This window comes from Phalangium opilio, unplaced genomic scaffold (assembly GCF_054372755.1).
Source record: "Phalangium opilio isolate 3A_F unplaced genomic scaffold, DU_Popi_V2 ptg000113l_1, whole genome shotgun sequence".
Taxonomy (NCBI): Eukaryota; Metazoa; Arthropoda; class Arachnida; order Opiliones; family Phalangiidae; genus Phalangium; species Phalangium opilio.
The window spans coordinates 7,769,609-7,793,596 of record NW_028324209.1 but is presented as its reverse complement, the minus strand read 5'-3'; the positions used below and the strand labels follow the sequence as shown (position 1 = coordinate 7,793,596).

Genomic DNA, 23,988 nt, shown 5'->3' with positions numbered 1-23,988 from the left:
TCTAAATCAATGGCGGCACAGTAGCCCTCGTTTTTAAGACAAATTAAATGCTAATTATTTTGTAATAAGAGATCATTTATTTTTTAATAATTTTCCTTTTATATTTAGAAAAAGGCCGTTCTTTTAAGGTATAATGTTATGTTTTGTTATGTGTACTTTTCCTTTAATCAAAACACATCTTTGAACTTGGTACATTATTAAATAATCGATCAATTATAAATCGTAATAAACAAAAATATATTGTAACTATTTTTATTAATTTGTTAATTATTATTCGCAGTTTCGCGCTAGTATGATAAATTCATGAAATTGTTGACCCCCCCAGGTGTCGCTACTGTCGTGTGTCATCCAACGACTTTTTTAATTTGAAAATTTAACCGTTACGATAATCAAAATTTGTCTTTGGATAAATAGATTTTGTAGAGAGCCGTGGGAGCTTGAAAAAGGCCCATCCTCTTTTTAGAGTTGGTCGATGAAATACGTGACGTTCCCCCAGTTAGAATTGTAAATATAAGAGAAGTTTTACGAGAGAAAACAAAATTGAAAAAGCTGTTAGTTGTTTCTGAGGATGTCAAGATTGAGCAGAAAGTCGAAGAAGCCGTGTTCGTGTAACCCGTGTTACGACAAATTTCGGGTTTAAGCCTTTGCTAATATTGCAGGCCGTTTGGAGTTTGGACGGTTTGGCTTCTCATCTCATAGCCTAACGTGATTCGTGAACGTTCCCATTGGGAAAAAATTCAAATGTAAATAAGGAAACAATGTTTATTTATACCCGGTTTGAAACAGTTTGAAAATTGAAATTTTAAACGCGGTAATTTATTGGTATACAAAAATTATTTGAACTGTATGCCGAAGTTTTTATTTCGTTTTTCGGATTTACAATGATGGATGTAATATATGATTCGTACGACTCTGGCTTGGTTGTACACCTTGCCGAATTTATAAAAGGTAAGGCTGAATTTTATGTTTACGAATATTATTGGATTAACGAAAATAATTGTAGCTGCCACTATAAGTGATATATTATTAATTTTTACTTTCAGACCGGTTATATTTTGCAACAGTATTAAGTCCTCGACCAAAAACGAACTATCAAGTTCATTATTTCTCCATAGATGATAATCTCGTTTATGAAAGGTATATATAAATAATTTAAATATGTGTTATATAGTTTTAGTATCACCAACTTAACAAAGTTTTTTTTTTCCTGAAAGCTTTTACGCTGATTTTGGGCCACTAAACCTGGCTATGCTTTACCGGTACTGTACTAAACTAAACAAGAAGCTTCAGGTAAATATCATTTCTTATTCATTTATCGTCACACGTTAAAATCACATGATACAAAATTCCTAGAGTGTAAAATGAGAATAAATTGATGTTTTTAGTGTTATTTTTCATAATACACAATATGTACGTACGCTTTCAGTTGTGCTTTATAATTATTTTACTACATATTGGGTGGTTTGATATCGTTAAATAGTTAAATTTTCTTTTAAGATAGTTATAAGACTCAAATTTTCTCTTCATACTCCCTTTAAAGGGAAACTTGAATGATCAAACTAGAATTTTTCATGATAATTAAAATTCTACCTATTTAATCTAAAACTATTATTGAACATTTACTTTCTCCTTTAACTATGTTACTAGGTAATTTAGTTAATTGTTAGTTATAGTTATATTGTCTTGAAAGGGAGTGTAAGGACCAAAAATTTCATTCTCCCTTTAAAGGGGAATCTTCAATGATCAAACAAGAATTTTTCACAATTATTAAAATTATACTCATTTTAAAAATAAAATTACTAGATAATGTCGTTTATTTACTTGGTAGTTATATTATCTTTAAATTGCGTTTTTTAAAGACCCAAAATTTATCACTTCATACTCCCTTTAAAGGGAAACGAGAATTTTCACGATTATTAAAATTATACTTATTTAAATACTATAACATTTGTGTATATTAATTTACCTACGTTACTAAGTAATGTAGTTTATTTACTTGGTAGTTATATTATCTTTAAATTGCGTTTTTTAAAGACAAAATTTATCACTTCATACTCCCTTTAAAGGGAAACGAAATTTTTCACGATTATTAAAATTATACTTATTTAAATACTGTAACATTTGTGTATATTCATTTACCTATGTTACTAGATAATGTCGTTTATTTACTTGGTAGTTATATTGTCTTTAAATTGCGTTTTTTAAAGACCCAAAATTTATCACTTCATACTCCCTTTAAAGGGAGGGTGAAGTAGAAAATCAAGTGATTTTTTATCGATTCTTCTACTAATTCAGGAAATACTTCCGAATGATTTTAAAAATCAAATTAGGTTCAGATTTTAAGGATAATTTTAAACAAGGACTGCCGACCAATCGCGTAACGCCCTGCCTTTTTGTGAACAAAATTCTCGTGGCACGCTCCGTGTCGAATGAAATTTATCACGAGATTTGATAAAATTAGGCGCGCGACGTGACAATCGTGGCGCGAGACACGGAGCGTGCCACGAGAATTTTGTTAACAAAAAGGCAGGGCCTTACGCCATTGGTCGGAAGTCCTTGTTTAAAATTATCCTTTAAATCTGAACCTAATTTGAATTTTAAAATCATTCGGAAGTATTTCCTGGATGTTTCACTATGCGGACTGGTCTTAAAATTGGTAGAAGAATCGATAAAAAATCACTTGATTATCTACTTCACCCTCCCTTTAAAGGGAAACGAGAATTTTCACGATTATTAAAATTAAATCTATTTTTAAAAATAAAATTCTTCAATATTTAGTTATTTACATATTCCTTAGAAACCAGTATTGATAATTTGTTAGTTTATTTACGTAAGCACTAAGCACCTGTCATAAGGTTTGACCTTGAGAAGAGAATTTTGATACACCAATTTGAACAATTTAATTTTATAATTTATAAATTTCCTGCTTAGGCCTAATAGATCTTTTATCAACGTTTAACTCTAGGTTAGTTTGGTAGTTTTTTTCTCTTTCAAAGGTATAATCGAGCCATTGTTCAATTTAAACAATATAAAATTCGACATCAGGTGCTTTCCTACAACCCATTATGTTAAAAGGAAGCATTTTGATCTCAATTTCTAATAGCGAATGGTCAGTATTCTTTAAAATGAAAGAAGGAAATAAGTTTTCAATTACCGAGCACCAGCGTAAGACATAACTATTATAAAAAAAAGAAATTAGACGGTGGACTTCTTGGTTTAAGGTGCATAGCGTACGTACATGCTCGTAATTCTATAGCCAAAGGTCATTTTGAGAAAGAATTTTTTTATTTCTTGAGGAAGTAGGGTAATGCGAGTAAATTTAAAACAAGAATGCATTCATTATCTACAATAACGAGTTAATTTTCCTGTCAAATGACAGACGCAATTTTTTTTTTTCATATTAAATAATTGGGCTTATATATTAGCCATAAGTTCATGAGATATCTTCCATAAGTTTTTCACTGGTTACAAACTGGAGCTTGTCACGAAGTGACGTAGGTGTAACGTCATAGTCACTGATTACAAACTGGAGCTTGTCACGAAGTGACGTAGGTGTAACGTCATAGCTTCTTGTAAAGTAACGCATGGTGAGGCGCTGACAAAGGCTTAGTACACTAAATACATAGTCACTAAATACATAGTTTACACGCAAGGAGGATTCATACCATTTACACAAGGAGACCAGGCAACTTAGAGTGTAAAATAGCGGACGATTTTACACTCTAAGTTGCTTGATCTCCTTGTGTTAATGGTAGGAATCCTCCATGCCTGTAAACTCTGTATAGTGTGCTACCACGAAGCTAGGGGGGAAAAACTGTGACGTCAATATTGGGTCCCGAATTTGTATTGCCCAAGCTGACGACGTCTCGCGACTGCCAATATGGTCGCCTGAAAATAAGGTAAGAGATAAGAGCATGTGACGTCACTACAAAGTTCGTGGTAACACACTATAGAGTAATTTCGGTTGAGAAGGGGAGTGAACTGTGTATCCCCTACGTTAGGGGCAACTTTGTACTAGAGAATACTATTTGCCCCCCGGAAGGGAAGGGGAGGGGGGATATCACTAAGGTAAGAGATAGAGGGTTATGACGTTGCTGTATATGGGAAGGAAATTACTCTATAGGAAGATGGACTCCAAAACCGCGTGTAGTCAATTCTCTCTTGTCGTTCTCGAACTAGCTCTCAGTAAGTCTCTAGCATTACGAACTTGTATAGGTAGTGTCATACTTATAAAACATATCTTATAAACTTATGATGAACTACATAAAAAAATAACCGCTTTTAAATTTTAATTTTAGGTTTGTTTTAGTAAAAATAATTGTATTGCCTGTACAATTATTTACAATAACGGAAAAAGAAATTTATATGTTACTGTGTCATCCTAGCTTATATTTAAAAATCTGTTAGTGAAAGTGGCGAAACCCCCCATTCATTATTATAAATTACGTGTTCAAGGGCATTCATTATATTGTCTATTTAAAAAAAATCAAGCCTGTTATAGTGGGACAGTTTTTAAAATTTCTTTTGTCTTCATTCTTAAAAAAAAAAAGGGCGTTAAATCAAGATCGTATCGCGTGACGAGTATTGTTTCATAGCGGAATTAGATTCATCTACGTGTCGGATATTAAAAAAAATCACGACATAGCTTCACCTATTCTATATATATATATAGGTTTTATGCAAAAGATTGGCCATGAAACTTTCAAATGAGTATGCTGTTTTATATCCTGAAAGGGTTAAAAGGTCGTATATATGACAACAATGATTGTCATACCTCAGTGTCATCCCCTTCCCGCGACCCCCCCCCCCAAATCTGGGTATTCACAATCTAGTCAAATACTCTATTCAAAATCTTTATTGCCTTGCATAAATCAGCGTGCATTTTAAAATATCTGTTAGTAATTTTACTGAAGGTTTTTGGTATAAATTTATCCTTAAGAATACATTCTGAACTATTGATATTCAGTCACGTTTCCCGTTCAAGTTTTATTTAATTTTTATTAAACAATTTTTAAGTGAGAGTGACGTAATGTTCGTTAAAGGGCAAGTCTCATTTAAATCGTAAAATTGCACCATAAGTCTATAAGATATGCTCCATAAGTCTATAAGATATGTTCCATAAGTCTGAATGAATGAATGAATGAATGCTTTATTCGCTCTCTTTACAAAGATCCCTTTTAGATCAGGGAGGAGCCATTTAAAATGGCTCGCAAGCTTAATAGTACAGCATAAAGTTTAAATATTACAACACAATGTTTTAAAAGAAAAAAAGGAAAATTTTGAAGTGAGAATGTTAAGTACTAGATACATTATGATATTTACAATGAGAATAGACCAGCATGAACATTAATAAATAGCCTATAAGATATGTTCCATAAGTCTATAAGATATGCTCCATAAGTCTATAAGATTTGTTCCATAAGTCTATAAGATTTGTTCCATAAGTCTATAAGATATGTTCCATAAGTCTATAAGATATGTTCCATAAGTCTATAAGATATGTTCCATAAGTCTATAAGATATGTTCCATAAGTATGACACTTCTTATACTTCATTATGCTAAATACTTACTGAGAGCTAGTTCAAGGGAGAACGACGCGAGAATTGACTACACTCTGTTTCGCAGTCCATCTTTCTATTTAGTCTGTACTAAGCCTTTGACAGCGCCTTACCAGGCGCGGATTTATGAGAATCTATGACGTTTCACCTACGTCACCTCATGACAAGGTCTCAGTAACCAGTGACAAACTTATGGAACATATCTAATGAACTTATACTCATGGTGACATACAATTTTTTTATTTTTATTTTTTACAAAATAACTAGAAAAATATTAAAATCAAATTTGTTGGCAACTATTTTCCAAGAAAATGGATTGCCATTTTCTTAAAAGCATATTTTTGGGTTCTAAATATAAACGAACTTAAAATTTAACGGTTTATAATATTATTAAATTACAGATGCAAATGTATTCCAAGAAAGCGTTTGTTCATTACACCAGCACTGACAGTAAGAAAAGGGTTAACGCTGCATTTCTTATAGGCGCCTACGCCGTGAGTATACTTTTTTTTAAAAAAAATATGTCCGCTGTTCTTTCAGATTGAGCTCATTATGGTCATAGGGACATTCCCCCTTCCCCTCCCCCTAATATCTGTCATTCATGATCAAAAGTTTAGCCTTTTGTAATACGCGGATATTATTGTTGTAAGGCAGTGGCACTGCTCTTTAGAAGAAGAAACAAAACTTAACTAAACCAAGTAACAATAATTTAGCTTGTTATAGACTATAACAAAATTCATGAAGGTTTTTGGGTTCTTGCTTTTTCCTTCTTTAATTGGGTCTAAGTGCAGAGGCGAACTTGATTTAACTTTTACAGCCCACATATTATTAAAAAACGTTGAAGAAATTTGTTCATCACGCGGTTTTAAAGCCAAGTTTCATTTCATTGCCGACAGTATTTTCAGATTTATTATTTCACAACCGCATATTTCCGTTTTTCTATCAAAATACGCAGAGTCAGTGTTAACCCATTAGCCAACTGTTGACTAACTATTTTTGTTGCGGTTGTTTTTGTTTAATTTCAAGTAAAAGTAGGCCTACTAAGAAATTCACTGTCTTAGTAATACCAGAAGTATATAATACTTCTCTTCCATTATCCCCTTCTGGTAATACCAATTCATGCCACATGCCACAAATGGGTTAACAATAGAAATATCTTTTACCGCTTGGGTCCAGTTTAGTGACCCTTTACTCAGAATGGAAGCTATTCCACCAGGAATACATACAGTTAATTGGAATAATTGCGGCCCCATATCTCCCATGTTTATTTCTATGCGGGTTTTGTGGGATGGGCTTGAGAACTATATCCGTCACGCGTCATAATTCTGGCGTATTTCTTACTGTGATTTTATTGGTTGGAAGTAATGCGGGGTCAGATTATTATTCGCGAAGTAAAATTCGTCATAGATAATGATTAGTCAAGCTTTTCCCATAAAATCCGCCTAGATACGTTGAGTGAAAATGGATGTAACGCAATTATTCCAATTAGCTGTATGTATTCTTGTTTCCATCCACAAATAACCAGTCCAGAGACATAAGTCCCTTTTTTAATCAAAATGTATTTACTGACAAATAAGGTCAATTAATAGTAGTGGATTTTATAACTACAGTTTTTGCTTATCTTTACAAAGTCTAGTGACGAAATTCGTTTTTTTAAAAAAAAGGGTTGAATCTCATGCTTCAGACAAATTTTTTTTCTCCTTCTGTATAACTAATGACCTTGATTTTATTTTTGCGTAAGGTCGTGGGCGCCCAGTACTATGACGTAACAAATCGTGCTTTTCAGTAGTCACGTGGGTTTTGGGATTATTTTAAACCTTCTTTTGGTTCCTTCGTATGATTAACCTGATCTTAAAAATAGATAAAATTCATTATTAACGCGTGGCCTTTCTTATTTTCTATTACGTACAAAAATGAATATAAGTTTTTAGTACTGGAAATAATTATTTGTAGCGCACTATTCTGGTCTTTAATTAGTTCGATGTATTTATATTGTAGGCGGGGTTGACCTTTTCTTGTGATAAATTATCGCTAGCTATCCTAGTCATCTACCATCTATGGCGATTGATTTTCACCCATTTTAATGGTTATTACCATAAGTTTATAAGATATGTTCCATAAGTAAGACACTAATTCGTAATGCTAGAGACTTACTGAGAGCTAGTTCGAGAACGACAAGCGAGAATTGACTACACGGTGTTTTGCAGTTCATCTTACTATTTATTCTGTACTAAACCTTTGACAGCGCCTCACCAGGCGTTGCTTTACGATAATCTATGACCTACGTCACTTCATGACAAACTCTCAGTTATCAGTGACAAACTTATGGAACATAATCTTGTGGACTTATGTTATTATGTAGTTGAACTCACTTTAAAGTTGTTTTTCGTGCAAATATGGCCTTGTAGGGACCATTATTTTTTTCTCCTTTAAAATTTTGAAGCAGGTGCGAATTATACAAATATTTTTTATATATACCTGAATATCGAATTTAAATTACTGAATTTTTAAATTTATTACGATTTTTTTTGCCTACTTTTATTAACAGCTAAATTCACAATTTTAATTTTTGTAGAGTTGTCATTTATTTATTATGAAATTAATAATAATTAGTGAGAGTTTCATATAAGTCATATGCGTTCTACTTTTGATTTATTTGTATTAATTTTATTAAAGTCTCTTAATTTAAGCTTAGTGTATTAAAATTAAAAAATATATATATTTGTCGACGAGTAATATTTTTTGATGATTTAAGAAAAAAATAAAGTGAAAGTTAATATTGTTGATTAGATATAAAAGGGGTAACGCTGAATATGAACATAATTTTTTTCAGATAATTTATCTAAAAAAGACACCAGAAGAAGTGAAACAAATTTTGGGTATTTCTGACAGAAGTGCCCCTCCTTATTTAACATACAGGTTCGCTATTTATTTATTTATTTATTTATTTATTTATTTATTTAATTCAATAAAGAATTATTTGCACTTAAACTTCCTGCAAAAGGTTTAAATTTGGGGCGATTTTTAATTTATTATTTTATAAATTGAATTAAAGTACCTAGATTTTTTTAAACAATGGCATTATTGAGGCTTAGTATTGTTTGTTTTTTATTGAAACTATGTCCCAATTCTCGCGTCTGTTGTCTTTCAATAAATCAAATCGCACTGTATTGCGCTATATTAGGGGTTGTACGCGTTTTAAAAATTGTAGTTTCATGAATTATAGCGTAAAACTTCTTTAATAGGGATGCATCTTTTGGGGCCAGCACTTTTCAGCTTAGTTTGTACAAATGTTTATGCGCTGTTCATAAAGTAAGGAATTTTTGGTCTCGATTTTAAGTAAATAAAGTTCCGACGTCATAATTATACGCCGGATTTCTGTTTATTTTTTTTTTAATAAAGGCTTGTCAAAATAAGTTATTAGATTTTGAGAATTTTGATGTCGAGGAATACGAATTTTACGAGGTAGATTTCATAGTCGTTCATTTTGTGAAAAAGAACTTTACGATGAACATTTTGTTCTTTATTTGTTGAATTAAGAGAGTTGAAAACGGTGATTTAAATTGGATTGTCCCCGGTAAATTCATTGCTTTTTGTGGCCCACATCAGAGAAGCCGAATTGAAAATGGTTTGATATGATTTAGAACTTAGTAACGTTATAAGTTTATAAGATATGTTCCATAACTATACTTCGTAATGCAAGAGACTTACTGAGAGCTAGTTCTAGAACGACAAGCGAGAATTGACTACATAGTCCATCTTCCTACTTAGTCTGTACTAATCCTTCGACAGCGCCTTACCAGGCGTTGTTTTACGATAACCTATGACGTTCACCTACGTCACTTCATGACAAGCTCTCATTAATCAGTGACAAACTTGTGTGACATATCTTATAAACTTATGGTAGCGTGAAGAAGTATTTTCTAAGGAACGTTGTTTATAGGCTACCCTTTACACGATCCCGAAAGTTATTTCGAATATTTTCGAAAGCACAACGTGACTACCATCATCAGGCTCAACAAAAAAGTCTATGATGCTCAAAAATTTATCGAAGCGGGTTTTGATCACAAGGACTTATTCTTTGTCGATGGTAGTACGCCCAGTGACGCGATCATGAGACAATTTTTGCAAATATCGGAAAGCGCCAAAGGTGCCCTGGCTGTCCATTGCAAAGCTGGTCTCGGAAGGACCGGTACCCTAATTGCCTGTTACATAATGAAGCATTACCGGTTTACCGCCGCCGAAGCTATAGCTTGGATTCGCATAAGCCGTCCAGGCTCCATCATCGGACATCAACAACACTGGCTTCACGAGTAAGACTATTGGTCTCGCGTAACGCCATGGATTGTAAAGATTTCATCTACTTTAATAATATTAGGAAAGAAAGCTACCTTTGGCTTCAAGGCTATATCTACAGCACAGAAAAATCAAACTCAAACAATAATAACAATAGCATCAAAGACAACGATATTTCCGATGTTGACACCGCTATTTCCAAAGAATTGGCCAGTAAGAAAATATCGGATGACGATGTTTTTGTCAAGAACAAGAAGCAGCATTCGGGAAAAGGCAAAAGTTGCGAGGCTAACGCTAATAATGCTAATGACGCGCAAATTCGTGAAACGAAACAAAAAGAAACTTCCGAGGAATTGGATCAAAAGGTGAGGCCACTGTATAGATTTGAAGTAATGGTCTGCGGGTCCGTGGAAAGCGAGAGACGAGCGATACTAGAATTAATTTCTTTAATAGCCCAAAGACGATGAAGAGGCCTTGAATGCCAGTAACAATAACAACAACAATAATAATAATAGCACAAAGGAGGAGGAAGAAGGAAGTATGACTCAGGGTGACCAATTGAACCGCATTAAAGCGTTAAGAAGACATCCAAGATCAGCGACATTGGGAGCTATTGGGTTAGTTTATTTTCGTTCTGTTATACTTATTGTTAATATAAGTTTATAAGATATCTTACGGACTTGTGTTAATTTTTTTCTACTTAGTCCCGAGGACATTAGGCCGCATCGACGGGCATCATCTCAACCTTTCAGAGTTTTGCCAACCGCATCATTATCTTCTTCACCGCAGCCGTCCTACATGTCCCCACTGAAATCGGTTCGCGTAACGTTAAGCGGGTCAAGTGGGAATTCAAGTACAAACGCTACATCTTCTCCTTCTGGAAAAACTACGCCGTCGAGTCCTCGTAGATCCGCTCGTCTTTCCAGTAACACACCGTCATCAAAAAGGTTAGTGACTTTTTTTTTTTTAGGCTTAAGGGGTAATTATTAAGCATATAGAGATATATACGAATTTCAAAGACACTGCGTTTCAGTTTTAAGATAAATCCACTTATTACAAGACATTATTATAAGACATATTGAAAGTGAGAAGTTATGTTGAATAGTCTAAATTTTCTTAGTGTGTTTGATGTTTAGGCGGTGTTGTTTGGTGACTCTAGACCTCCGTTTGTTCTATTATATCCCAGTTTTATTAGTATAGACCAGGGTGGGAAATAAGGATTTTTTTTTAAACTGGCCATTGGGCCAGCGACCCCTCTGGCCTGGAATAAATAAACTGGTCCATGACCACTGACCAGGGCGCGTCTTCTGCTAAATTGAAGAAGTGGATAATTAAAATATATTAGCTAATGTCTGGACTCTGGAAACCCTTGAATTTTCTTAGTGGTCCTGTGGACCACTGACCCCCCTCCGATTTAATTTTTAAACTGGTCCAGGCAATTTTTAAACTGGTCATTTGCCCTGTGCCACCGCCTTATTTCCCACGCTGGTATAGACGAGTCCATTAATGCTATAAGAGAAGCAAACCTCATAGGGGCGGGTCCGTTGTCAGAGGTAAATACCCTCGCGCCCAGTAGCACCGCAAGAGGCAGTGCGAGTTGGTAAGCCTCCCACGTGTTGTTAACGTCTAGTGTTGCTTCTTATCGCGATTGAAATAGCCTTTGATGGCGGCCCCGCTCCTTCGCATAGGTTTATTTGTAATTATTTAAAGGATAGTACCAGGTTAGAAATTTTTCATCCATTTATTAATTGAATGGCGCATGTTAGGTGAAAGTGATTGAATGGTAAGTGATAGCATGTAAAATTAGGGCCTCCGTATTTTTCTATAACATGACATGTTTAGGCTAATGCAAATTCCCTTCCCCTGGTTTTTCCATTAATTTTTTAACTGACAATTCTTTGTGCCTTAACTTGTCTTTTTTACATTCTATTGCCTGTGGTTTATGTGGTGTTCAATCTTTTCTTCTTTGGCCTGCCTGCGCATCATCGTTAAAAACAAACAAACAAAAAAAACTAACAAATACGGAAGGTCGTGGCGTCATCTTGTGCCAGTAACTCTACCGAACAAAGTGACTCGCGTTCCCTCGGGAACATGGGCGCAAGCCTCTCGCCCTTTTAGGCAACTCAGAAATATTCCTTACCTATTAAGATCCGTTCCTCCTCGTTCATCTCCTTCCGTCAAAGATTCTCCGGAATCTCCCGAACCCCCGCCTTCTCCCGCTCCTCCTCCTCCTCCGCCGCTTAACATCAATCATACCGCTCTCCGTTCCGTTTCGCCTTTGCGTCTTCATCTTTTTGAGTTTCCTTCCGATGGACAACTCGTTCGACAAAATAGCGCACCTTCTCTGTAAGTAAAACTAAGACAAAGCGAGTACGTTATTATAAGATTGTTTATGATTGTCGCGTGGAATGCTATTTACTTATCAGGCTTGCCAGTGTGAATCTTAGTGACAGTTTTAGTATGAGTTCGTTAGTTACAATACAAAAATGCTATTTGATGGTACGTAACAATGGTAAATAGAAGTAACAGAAATTACTGCCGCCCAGCGTTATAGTTGGGAAAACTCGCGGGAGTGCTTAAAGGGGCTGACGGACCCCTCTCCTTTTTTAATTTTACACGTAATTTTAATTACGGTAAAATTTAAGAAACGGCACCAAAACCCCTGTCCCTGTCCCTGTCCCTGTCCCGGACGCGTCCGCGAAACGAACGCTTACGATGAGAGAGAGAGGGAAACCGGTCGCGTCCGCGAAACGTACGCTTACGATGAGAGAGAGAGATCGCTAGCGTACGCGGTGGCGATACGAAGCTCCGCGTAGAGAGAGAACTGCCTGCCTGGTATATTAGTGAGAGGGGGAAGAGGGAGAGGGGGCATCCCGCTCGGAGAGAGAGGAAAGAAAGGTAGTTTAAATCTCGCGGGAAACAAGATGATAATTTTCGTGCACTACTGCACTTTGTGCGCGTGATACATCAGAGATTATGCTGGATGGTTAGGTTAGGTTTCGTAAAATAGAGGGGACGCTTTACGGTCATAGTGATTTCTGGTTTAGGGGATGCAGGATTTTGTTTAAATACATTATTTGATTCGTATGGTTTTTAAAAATTATACTTTAGTGGGGTGCACAATTTAGTTTCATTAATATTATTTGAAATGTGACGTTATTAGAAATTAAAGGGATACACGATTGTGTTTCAGAAATGTTTTTAGTTGTACGATTTATTGGAAATCAACTATACGGGGGGTCACGTGAGCCGTGTATATGGGAGAGGGGGCATCCCGCTCGGAGAGAGAGGAAAGAAAGGTAGTTTAAATCTCGCGGGCTTTTTTGAGTGAAGGGAAACAAGATGATAATTTTCGTGCACTACTGCACTTTGTGCGCGTGATACATCAGAGATTATGCTGGATGGTTAGGTTAGGTTTCGTAAAATAGAGGGGACGCCTTACGGTCATAGTGATTTCTGGTTTAGGGGATCCAGGATTTTGTTTAAATACATTATTTGATTCGTATGGTTTTTAAAAATTATACTTTAGTGGGGTGCACAATTTAGTTTCATTAATATTATTTGAAATGTGACGTTATTAGAAATTAAAGGGATACACGATTGTGTTTCAGAAATGTTTTTAGTTGTCAACTATACGGGGGGTCACGTGAGCCGTGTAAAATTACTATTAAGGCCCAGCCCTTGGGCCATCTTGTTTACCTACCCGCTATGCTAAGCTCTATGGGGAAGATCTTTTGTCCCATGGTCAGAAACCCTTTAAGCAAACGGAATTACATTGTCAGCGGTACCTAACACTCTCCGATTTCTATTTGCTAAGGGTGTGCGGGTACCCTCCCCCTTTACCTGAAAATTACTTTTCCAACTATTGGAAACTACTTGGGTACTTGGGTAGTAAAAATACTCCTCCCTCCCCCCCCATCACGCAGCGTGACACAGGTGTGTCACGCATTTTCAGTATTCTGTGTTGATATAAGCATAAGACTAAGAGTTAAGGAGAAAGCGGAACCTAAAGTAACAGAAATCATCAAAGCTAAAGAAAGACCATATACATTCAAGAACAGTAAAAATAGTGTACTAAATTAAGCGTGGAACGGAGAATATAAAATTATGAATAGAAGCTTGGTGAAGAAGTTTGGTTCTACTAGAGATAGGGGGATGTCATTTGAGTATGTTATAGTCCAATTTGTCCCCCATCCAACCATACTATAAACGTAATGCTACGACAAACAGGGGCCAAGTAATTAAGCAAAACGTAAACAAACAACCCCCTCCATAGGAATAGCGTTACACTAAACTTTGGAGGCTCGTAACTCTGGAAAATTCAGGGAAGTATGTGGGGAAAAACCTGGAAACCTCAGGGAAATTTGTTTTCCAAAAGTTGTATGAACCCTGCCTGAAAACAATATTTTTGATTACCCGAACCCGATTCGAAATTGAAAAATCACTACCCGCACACCCGGTACCATTTGCATTTTATAGTACTAACTCGTCAATGCGTTTTTTGAGAGTGGTAGCTAGAAATGATTATTTTGTTTCAGATTTGATGATTTAAATGAAATTGAAGTGTAATGCGTAGTTTTACAATTCGTAATGATTTCTTTTCTGGTCATAAGCTGTACTAGGTAACTCGATCTTCACACTAAAATTCTAGATTGCCAATTTAATTAGGGGTTAGGTTGAAATAATAATAATAATACAGACAAAAGCCCATTAGAACAGGCGGCGGAAAGTTAATTCGAGAGACATCCCCGTTATTTGTTTCAATTTTGCTTCAAAAGAAAAAAACTTTCTGCCGCAAAACAATCGCTTCATACTTCATAAGATATGTTCGATAAGTTTGTCACTTGTTACTGAAAGCTTGTCATGAAGTGACGTAGGTTATAGATTATCGTGAGGCGCTGTTGATGGCTTAGTACAGATTAAATAGGAAGATGGACTGTAGTCAATTCTCGCGTCGTTCTCGAGCTGTAAGTCTCCAGCATTACGAAGTATAGGGAGCTAACAACTGGCTAGGGGGAAGAGATAGTCTGACGTCACGCAGCCCCTCTCTGGTTGGAATTTTTGCGCGTAGAATACTCTTTCCAACCGTTAGAGGGGATGAAACTCCAGTAAGAGATAGAAGGGTGTGACGTTTCAGGGTCAGAACTGTTAGCTCCCTATAGAGTGCTGTCAGAAGCGCCGGTGTGACGTCACCCATACTGTTTTCCCATAAAGAAAAAATGGTAACTGTCATGGCCGCCCATTGCTAAAGGCAGACTCGTGACGTTTAACCTTGGATATGACGTCACAACTGTTAGCTCCCTATAGGAAGTGTCGTACTTAATGGAACATAGCTTATAAACTTCCGCTAACCGCAAAGTGTTATAGAAGAAGCTTAATTTAAAATTTCAGAAATTTGAAAAGTGGTGGTGGCGGCAGCGCGACTCCTGGTTCAAATAGAAACAGGAATCCTATGCCGAGATGACAAAAGGCGCCTTCATCAATGCGGTTACGTTCGGCCAAAAAAGCGCTCGTTTCACGCAGCAACAGTACACGTTCTCCGTCTCACTCCTATTGTCGTGGTAGGTGTGTAAAATCCAATTTGGCATCCAGTTTCAAATCAGTCGTACCAATAGCTACTACACGTCGAACACGACGTCTTCAACTTCGGAAGAAATTTCATCAATTTTTACATTCTCAATAACTCTTTAAAAATTATTATATAACACGACCAAATTCCCCTGCCACTATATATATATATATATATACTTTTAAATTTAACTTAACCTAGAGATCCATGACAAACATTTTTAAGCGTTAAAATTACGCTTATCCAAATTAACATTTCACCGGTAATTATTTTTTTGTTGTTGTTGTTGTTGTCTTTATTCAGAAATGACTTCTTTGAAGGAAGTTATAGGACCACTTAAATTTTTGCTGCTAATTTATTAATATTAGCAAAATGTGTTCTTTTACAAAAAATAAAAATTATTGGGGGGGTTATGGCCGGTCGTGTTCTATTAATTAATATGGGTTTTAAGTTTTTTGGTTTTAAAACATTAATTATGGTGAATTTTATTTTGCACCCACTAAGCTATAATATTTCTACAAAAAAAAAACAAAACAAATAATTATTTTTTTATTATGGTTTATAAAGTATGTTTTGCATCGCTCTTATAATGGAATACATTATAGGGCCTTTTTTTTTTTTTTTAATTTAACCGCCTATCTAGAGTTAAAAACGGTGTTTATAAACTGATTTAAAAATGTCTAATCCTCTTTTTTTTTGTTATTTTGTACCATAGAAAAACTTTAACATATCAGAAAATTATTCTCATCTCGGTGTTTGTTTAGTTTTAAGGAACTTAACCATAGAAAGACATTAACCAATTTATTACAGTAACAGGTTGGTAATGATGAAGTTTTAAAGAAACCCCTAAAACCAAGGAGGATGTAAAAGAGGAGAGACTCGTTCTGGAAAGGGGGGGGGTTTAAGAAAAAAGAGGCAGAAACCGCATACAGTGGCGCGCAACTTCGACGCGCCAGCCGTTGGTATAGGCGCGCGTCACGTGATCGTTGTTGGAAGCTAGGAATATTCAAAAGTATAGAGACTAGAGCAAGGAGGCTTGAATGCATGTGCGAGAATGTACAGCCCTCTTGACGTCAGGGCCGTGGTAGCGGTAACCATGGACGAACAGTATTGGTTCGTCCATGCCGTAACTCTCCCAGTGTACCTCTCGCAAGTGCTGCCGCGTAGCGCGATTAGCAAAGGAGAGGGCTAGGTGCATTTTATCTGGCTCCGAGTCTCCCCTTCTTATACTTTCTCCCTGTCTAAACTTATGATGGGAAAAATGGTCTATTTATGCCTTGGAATAATGTATATCCCGTGTGGATGCGTAGTTATGTAAGATCCGTTGAATTTTAAAGATAATATGCAGTGCCATATTTGCCATTAAAGAAATCTTCAATCCGAATTTAGCCCTTCATTTATTTTCAAATAATCTCCCTAAATTTTGAATTGATTTATCCCTCCGCCTGCAGTCGCTTATCAATAAAGAGATATCGTTCATCATTCAGGTAAATAAGTTGGTAGATAGTCCCCTCCCAACTAGGGATATTAGATGTAACTTAAAACATCTAAAAATATCCCTGTCCCAACAATAACAGTCGGGCTCAATAAAGGTAGGGTGAATTACAGTGCATCGGATACGGATACCGTGCCACATTGCCAGCAGCAGCAGTTTTATCAAGGATGCGAAATATGAGAGAAATAGGAGCGCCAACTGTGGAACGACTCGGGTCCGGCGGGACGCTAGAAACGATGGAAGAATACTCGGAGAAATGGCAGGCAGTCTACGTAAGACGAGTCAGGAAGACCGTCTACCATTTATCCGTGTATTCCTCCCCCATTTTTGGCGTCCCACCCAACCTGAGTCGTTCCACAGTTAGCGCGCCTATTTCTCTCAAATTTCGCATCCTCCCCCATCATCCTTGGTTTTATAAATTGTTTTCAGAACAGGAGGATTTATACAAAAGGCCAGACTTCGTGGTGAAGAAAAAGCCAGGCCTCCTTTTGTAAATTTTATTAATCCTAGTCTGAAAACTATGTATAAGCATAGCGCACACGATCACGCACCCTATAGGAGCGAATAAAAACGCTTGAAAGTGAAACTAGGTGCGATATACAGGAAAAATGGCAGTCCCGGACTGGTGATTTATGATTTGCCATGCGTGCCAAATATTTTAAATCTGCTAGTCTTGTTGTCGTCCATTTTCCAACGGTCTTTGGCGTTTGAGGTGAAGAAAGAGAGTTGTCAATTGTTTTCCATTGTCTCACAATTTAATTTCTTGCCGGAAAGTTATATTTTAATTTTCAATTAAATAAGCTGTAGTTATCTATTTTTAGTCGCGCATTCCTTAATTTTTAAACGGAAATAATGGGAGACGAAGATAATTACGATGTAAGTTTTTATTCAGCTTCTTTGTTTAATTTGTTAAGCCTTGGTTACTAGTAGGCCGGGCCGCCGGGGCGCGCCGATCAATAAAGAAAAAAAGGCGCAATTCTCATCTTTGAATTTTTTTAAAGCGTCCACCCTAACTAAAATAATTTATTATACGCGTAACTTTAGTTAATTAAGCTTAATTTTTTTTGGCATTTAGAATGAGCTTGAACCGGAACAATTTCGTAAGCTTTTTATTGGAGGCCTTGATTATAAAACTACGGAAGAAACTCTTACCGAGCACTTTCAACAATGGGGAGACATTGTGGATTGCGTTGTCATAAGAGATCCAAACACTAAAAGATCCAGAGGTTTTGGATTCATCACTTACAAAACTGGTAGCATGGTGGATGAAGCTCAACACGCTAGACCTCATACTGTTGATGGTAGAGTGGTTGAACCTAAGAGAGCTTCTCCTAGAGAGGTAATTACATTTAATGAGAACTTTTTAATAGACATCGAGGGAATGTGTAAATAAATGTTAACGCGTTTCCTTTGCAGGAATCTGGAAAACCAGAGTCTCAGGCCACAGTTAAGAAAGTTTTTGTCGGAGGATTGAAGGATGACATTGAAGAAGAAGATTTGAGACAGTACTTTGAACAATACGGAAACATCATCAGTGTTAATGTTGTCACTGAAAAGGAAACTGGAAAAAAACGAGGATTTGCTTTTGTTGAATATGATGACTATGATCCAGTTGACAAGATTGTCTGTAAGTCTGGCAGATCACCTCATCTTGTAACTTAACAAATAAGTTACTAAAGTCAAAATTGGTTTTCACAGTAAGGAAACAACACACCATCAAAGGAAAGAGAGCCGATGTCAAGAAGGCCCTTTCTAAGCAAGAAATGGACAACTTACAAAGGAAGAAGGATATGAAATCCAACTATGACAACCGTATGTCCTCGGGCCGTTAGTATTACATTTTTATCTATTGAAAATGTATCTTAATGACGTCATATCTTTTCTCACTTTCACTACTCTTATTTTTGTAATTTCAAGGTGGTGGAAATTACGGAGGAGGAGGTGGAAACAATTACGGAGGAGATGGTGGTGGATATGGAAACAACTACAACTCTGGTGGTGGTGGGGGAGGAGGCTATTCCGGAGGAGTATGGTCCAATGATGGAGGATTTGGTTCCAACTATGGTGGCAATTCCGGCGGTGGCCCAATGAGAGGTGGAAATAACTACATGAACAGAGGACAAGGACCATATGGAGGCGGTGGACAACAGGGTGATTGTAAGTTGTCTCTTTGATCAATTCCTCTAAGTTTTGGACTTAAATAGCCACTCCAGGGACACTATTTAGGCCCAAAGTTTTGGACTTAAATAGCCAGGGAAACTATTTAGGCCCAAAGTTTTGGACTTAAATGGCCAGGGAGACTATTTAGGCCCAAAGTTTTGGACTTAAATGGCCAGGGAGACTATTTAGGCCCAAAGTTTTGGACTTAAATGGCCAGGGAGACTATTTAGGCCCAAAGTTTTGGACTTAAATGGCCAGGGAGACTATTTAGGCCCAAAGTTTTGGACTTAAATGGCCAGGGAGACTATTTAGGCCCAAAGTTTTGGACTTAAATGGCCAGGGAGACTATTTAGGCCCAAAGTTTTGGACTTAAATGGCCAGGGAGACTATTTAGGCCCAAAGTTTTGGACTTAAATGGCCAGGGAGACTATTTAAGCCCAAAGTTTTGGACTTAAATGGCCAGGGAGACTATTTAGGCCCAAAGTTTTGGACTTAAATCGCCAGGGTGACTATTTAGGCCCAAAGTTTTGGACTTAAATCGCCAGGGTGACTATTTAGGCCCAAAGTTTTGGACTTAAATCGCCAGGGAAACTATTTAGGCCCAAAGTTTTGGACTTAAATCGCCAGGGAAACTATTTAGGCCCAAAGTTTTGGACTTAAATCGCCAGGGAAACTATTTAGGCCCAAAGTTTTGGACTTAAATCGCCAGGGAAACTATTTAGGCCCAAAGTTTTGGACTTAAATCGCCAGGGAAACTATTTAGGCCCAAAGTTTTGGACTTAAATCGCCAGGGTGACTATTTAGGCCCAAAGTTTTGGACTTAAATAGCCAGTATGAATGGTTTGCTAAGCTATTTGAGCCTAAATTTTGAGTCTAAATAGCCTATTACCTTATGAGTACTATTTTTGCCCAAAATTTGGACCCAAATAGCCAAAATCTGTTTATGCCCAATTTTTGGGCCTAATTAGTACACCTGAGATATTGGTCTTTATTAGTGCTTCTAGTTAGATATTTTGGGCCTATAATCTCCAAAGGTCTTATCTATTTAGGCCTGAATGGACAGGAACTATTTAGGCCCAAAATTTAAGCCCATATAGAGGCTTTGTTAATGAATTTTGGGTTCTTTTTGTTATTGAATCAAGATAAGTTTAGTTCCTAATGTAAGTTAATGTTTTTGAATGGTTTTTTTTTTTAACAGTTGGTGGTGGAAACTATGGAGGAAATTCAGGAGGTGGCGGTATGTCAGGAGGAACTGGATACGGTGGAGGATACCGCAGGAATCAGTAAAGTATACTGGAATAATTTTTGGGTAAGTTGAACCTTTTCATCCCTACTTATTTTCTCCATAAACATCATATCACACTTAAGTTTTGTGATTCTGATAAGTTTCAAGTGGTATTGATATATCTTATTTAACTCTAAGAATTTAAAAGTACTAACTTATAGGGACAAGGTAGATATTTTTTGGGGAAAAATAGTAAGGTTTAGGGTACTAATTAGATAATGATGGCAGGTTGACTTTTATTAAAAGGGACGTGTGTGTGATATCTAGTGCCCCTTTAATAGACCCAAGTTGGTGGTATCAGGGAGCCCAGTGGTCCAATAATTCCTATGAAATCCTTTATTTTTGAACCTGTCCCATATTATTATGCTATAATTTCTTGAAAGGTCCTATAATATCCTATATTTTTGAACCTGTCCTATATTATTATGCTATAATTTCATGAAAGGTCCTATGAAATCCCATATTTTTGAACCTGTCCCATATTATTATGCTATAATTTCATGAAAGGTCCTATGAAATCCCATATTTTTGAACCTGTCCCATATTATTATGCTATAATTTCATTAAAGGTCCTATAATATCCTATATTTTTGAACCTGTCCTATATTATTATGCTATAATTTCATGAAAGGTCCTATAATATCCTATATTTTGACTTAGTCAAAGTTTTCATATAGTTTAGCATCAAATTTATCAAAATTTAGATCTTTTTTTGAGATCACATTTGAATAAGTTCTCCTATATTTTCCTATAAAAACAACCTGTTTTCTCCTATAATTCCGTAAAAAGATCCCATTTTTTTCCTATATGGAATTTAAATTTTTGGCTGGGTTCCCTGTGATCTTGGAAGTAAGTATACGTCATGATAATAATAATAATAATAATGACAATCCTTATTTTAAAACGTTATGGCTATCAGCTTTACTATAAAACCTAGGATTAATTAAAGGGAGTGGGCTTTGTAACTTCAAGTTGGTTTCTTACTCATTCTATAGATATAAAATATAGTGTCTTCCGTTAAAAGTAATCAAAACTTAATCTTAATAGGTTAGCCTAAATATAAAAGTGAAGTTTTTCTATCTCTAATCCTTATATTAAGTACCTTAATTTTCTTTAATCAAAAATGACTTTAAAGGGGAACCAGAAGTTAAAAAAAAAATGCTTCTGGGGAACGTAAAAAAAAAAAAAGAAACATTGCCTTAATTTGCAATAGTCTCTCATTTAGTAATTGGTGTTTTTGTGAATTTAGGGAATGTAATTTTTTTAGTCAATCTTGAACACGCACAATATCGCTGGGTTTTAAATCTGAAGGTCCTTTTTCTCTCGGAAGCAGCAGGCAGGAAGCTTTACTCGCAGTGCAACTAGCTCTTAAGTTTGAAGAATTTTTTATTATTATTTCGCGCTATAGTCGGGAAACAAAGAAAACAGAAAAAAAACAAACAAACAAACTCTTATTTAATTTGATCAAAATTCTATATATATTTTTTTGGGAATCTCTGTAAGTGTTTTAATAATCACCCCCCCCCCCCTTTTGACGTTTACATACATATATTCCTGTATTTGTTTACTCTAACCATTCCTTATACGGTACAAGGACTTGAGAAAAATGACCGCCTATCTTTCCACCCCCCCCCCCCCCCACCCTTAAAATTAATCGCTATTAAGTGCTTGTATAACGACTAAATAGTATTAAGTAATATTGTGGAAACGCAGTATTGTTGCGTATTGACTAAAAAGTTTTTAAACAATTAAATATTTTGTGAACTACTTTTAAAAAAAAAAAAATAACAAACTTTAAAAAACAATATCAATATCCTCCAGTACATTCCCCTCTAATGTTTTTCACTATATGGTTCTTTTTTTTTTTTTATATATTGAGTAAGGACAAACTCATCCTAATTACGTTTTGAGTTAATTGTAATTTTCCCGTTTTTTTGTATTACCAGTATACGGAATTGTAAGGTCCCGTTTTGGAAGTTTCAAAAATTAAAGACCCATTTTGTTAGACTGTAGAAAAAAAAACAAAAACAAAACCAAAATAAGTTTGTTAAGTCTCTCAGTTTTCAGTTTAAGGTGGAAAATAAGCTTTGAAGGTGATCTCTCTCTCTCTCTCGTCTGAAAAGCCAGGATTTTAAGAGCTTTTTTCTAAGATTAAAAAAAAAAAAAACGTTATTGTGCGTATATGATCTAATCTAAGCGGGCAAGAGGTAAGGTTTTTAAATTTTAGGGGACAAAAAAAAACAGTTTTACTTTCATTGTTTTGTAGGAATTAATTTAATAGCTATTAAGGTTTTTAAGATGTTTCCCCACATTCATCTAGTTCTGGTAAATTATATGTTTGCGAGTCAAAAGTAAAAGGAACAGGCTGCTAAGACTAGGTAACGTTAAGAGTTCAATAATTAACTTTAAGCAACTCTCGAGTTTCGTGATTGTCTTATATTCTAGAATTTTTTTTTTTCTTTTCGAAAAATGCCAGTTTTAAGTTTGCCTTGATAACTAACGAATTTTTTAATACAGGGTAGCGTTGTTACAAAATTCGTGGTAATAGAGCTTATTTCGTCATTGGGTTAAGTCAAGAAGTGATATCTAGTTTATTAGGGAGAAGGTTTAAGATACCTAAGTATTCGCGCGCCATAGTACCAGTCCCCCTTTCAAAATACAACGGGGGAAGTAAAAGGAGGCCGGGCTATTTCGCCTCTCGTCAGTCGGATAATACGTAATTTTCGTCATTCGCGTCGCGCTGACGTGAGTTTTCAAGAACCAATGAGATGCTAGTTGTAATAAAGAGGCGGGGATTAACTCCGGACCTACGTTTGGACTGGAGATATAGCTGGAAATGTGGCGAATTTATACCTTCTCCCTAATAAACTAGAAATCACTTCTTGGTTAAGTAGGTTGGGTACAAAAGGTTTGTAAGTTCCCTCCCATTCCACTCAGTTAAAAATATTCGTAGTTCAATCATAAAGACAGTTAAATTGTTCATTGCAATTAAGTATATTAGGTTAATATTTGGAAATTATATTGTCAAGGCAATCTTCAGGCACTACAAATGTTCTCTTAACTACCATTACAGTTTAAATTATATTTAAAAGCTCAGTTTAAAATAAATTTAACAGTACGCGTTCATTGCATTTTAAGGAAATAAATTCTGAGCTCAAAAAAAAAACTGCTGTTAAGGGTACATAGAATAAAGGTAGAGAAACCGTCGTCATTTAAATGACCACATTCTGTACCCGTTCTCAGAAAAATTTCATACTCTTAACGATACTTAAATACATTTTAATTTAATTTTAGACAAATAATTCTTGTCTGGTGAAACAACGAGAAGATTCAACTAATGTCTGAGTTAATCAAACAGTAACAGTTTCAAGACAAGTGTAAGATGCGAGTTTTTTGTTCCTGATGTGACGTAACTTCTATAATTGCGCGATTTTTCCAGTAGTTGTTCGCTGTTGGAGAATGCAAACCAAAAATATGTAGACCGAACCAAGTCGCGCGGGACTTGAAATTTGGGTGAAGGTTTTATCACAAATGTGAAAAAAAGAAATAAATAAATAAACAAACACAATGTGTAATTTTATTTTTACTTGTAAAAATATTAATTAAGAGAACAAGGATATCAAA

The 23,988-nt window shown here is 35.7% G+C and overlaps 2 protein-coding genes across 7 annotated transcripts; both read left to right on the top strand.

Annotated features, from left to right (window-relative positions):
- The first annotated feature begins 341 nt into the window (after nt 1–341).
- Cdc14 (cell division cycle protein 14) lies at nt 342–16,808 on the top strand. Of its 2 annotated transcripts, XM_089852880.1 has the most exons (14): nt 342–948; nt 1,044–1,137; nt 1,215–1,290; nt 5,961–6,053; nt 8,393–8,478; nt 8,805–8,871; nt 8,962–9,024; nt 9,100–9,187; nt 9,503–9,872; nt 9,938–10,220; nt 10,309–10,472; nt 10,560–10,802; nt 11,884–12,201; nt 15,247–16,808. In XM_089852880.1, the coding sequence occupies exons 1-14, from the start codon at nt 882–884 to the stop codon at nt 15,317–15,319; spliced, it is 2,085 nt and encodes a 694-aa protein (XP_089709006.1). In that variant the 5' UTR covers nt 342–881; the 3' UTR covers nt 15,320–16,808. The 2 variants fall into 2 exon arrangements, with proteins under 2 accessions (XP_089709006.1, XP_089709007.1); XM_089852881.1 differs by lacking the exon at nt 11,884–12,201 and having other exon boundaries at nt 354–948.
- A 788-nt stretch (nt 16,809–17,596) lies between these two features.
- LOC149623690 (heterogeneous nuclear ribonucleoprotein 87F-like) lies at nt 17,597–23,932 on the top strand. 5 transcript variants are annotated; one of them, XR_016374830.1, is made up of 8 exons: nt 17,597–17,795; nt 17,995–18,258; nt 18,336–18,546; nt 18,618–18,746; nt 18,837–19,076; nt 20,278–20,388; nt 23,659–23,741; nt 23,807–23,932. XR_016374830.1 is itself a non-coding variant. In XM_089852885.1 (7 exons), the coding sequence occupies exons 1-6, from the start codon at nt 17,772–17,774 to the stop codon at nt 20,364–20,366; spliced, it is 942 nt and encodes a 313-aa protein (XP_089709011.1). In that variant the 5' UTR covers nt 17,597–17,771; the 3' UTR covers nt 20,367–20,388; nt 21,614–22,406. The 5 variants fall into 5 exon arrangements, 3 of the variants coding, with proteins under 3 accessions (XP_089709011.1, XP_089709010.1, XP_089709009.1); XR_016374831.1 differs by having other exon boundaries at nt 23,804–23,932; XM_089852885.1 differs by lacking the exons at nt 23,659–23,741; nt 23,807–23,932 and adding an exon at nt 21,614–22,406 and having other exon boundaries at nt 18,618–18,731.
- The last annotated feature ends 56 nt before the right edge of the window (nt 23,933–23,988 follow it).

Bases quoted from the DNA above. Each gene is read 5' to 3' on its own strand.
- LOC149623690 (XM_089852884.1), top strand. From the start codon at position 17,772: ATGGGAGACGAAGATAATTACGAT. The intron at 18,747-18,836 runs GTTAGTATTACA...TGTAATTTCAAG, and splicing joins CAACCGTATGTCCTCGGGCC to GTGGTGGAAATTACGGAGGA. The intron at 19,077-20,277 runs GTAAGTTGTCTC...TTTTTTTAACAG, and splicing joins CGGTGGACAACAGGGTGATT to TTGGTGGTGGAAACTATGGA.
- Cdc14 (XM_089852880.1), top strand. From the start codon at position 882: ATGATGGATGTAATATATGATTCGTACGACTCTGGCTTGGTTGTACAC. The intron at 6,054-8,392 runs GTGAGTATACTT...AATTTTTTTCAG, and splicing joins TTCTTATAGGCGCCTACGCC to ATAATTTATCTAAAAAAGAC. The intron at 8,872-8,961 runs GTAAGGAATTTT...TTTTTAATAAAG, and splicing joins GTTTATGCGCTGTTCATAAA to GCTTGTCAAAATAAGTTATT.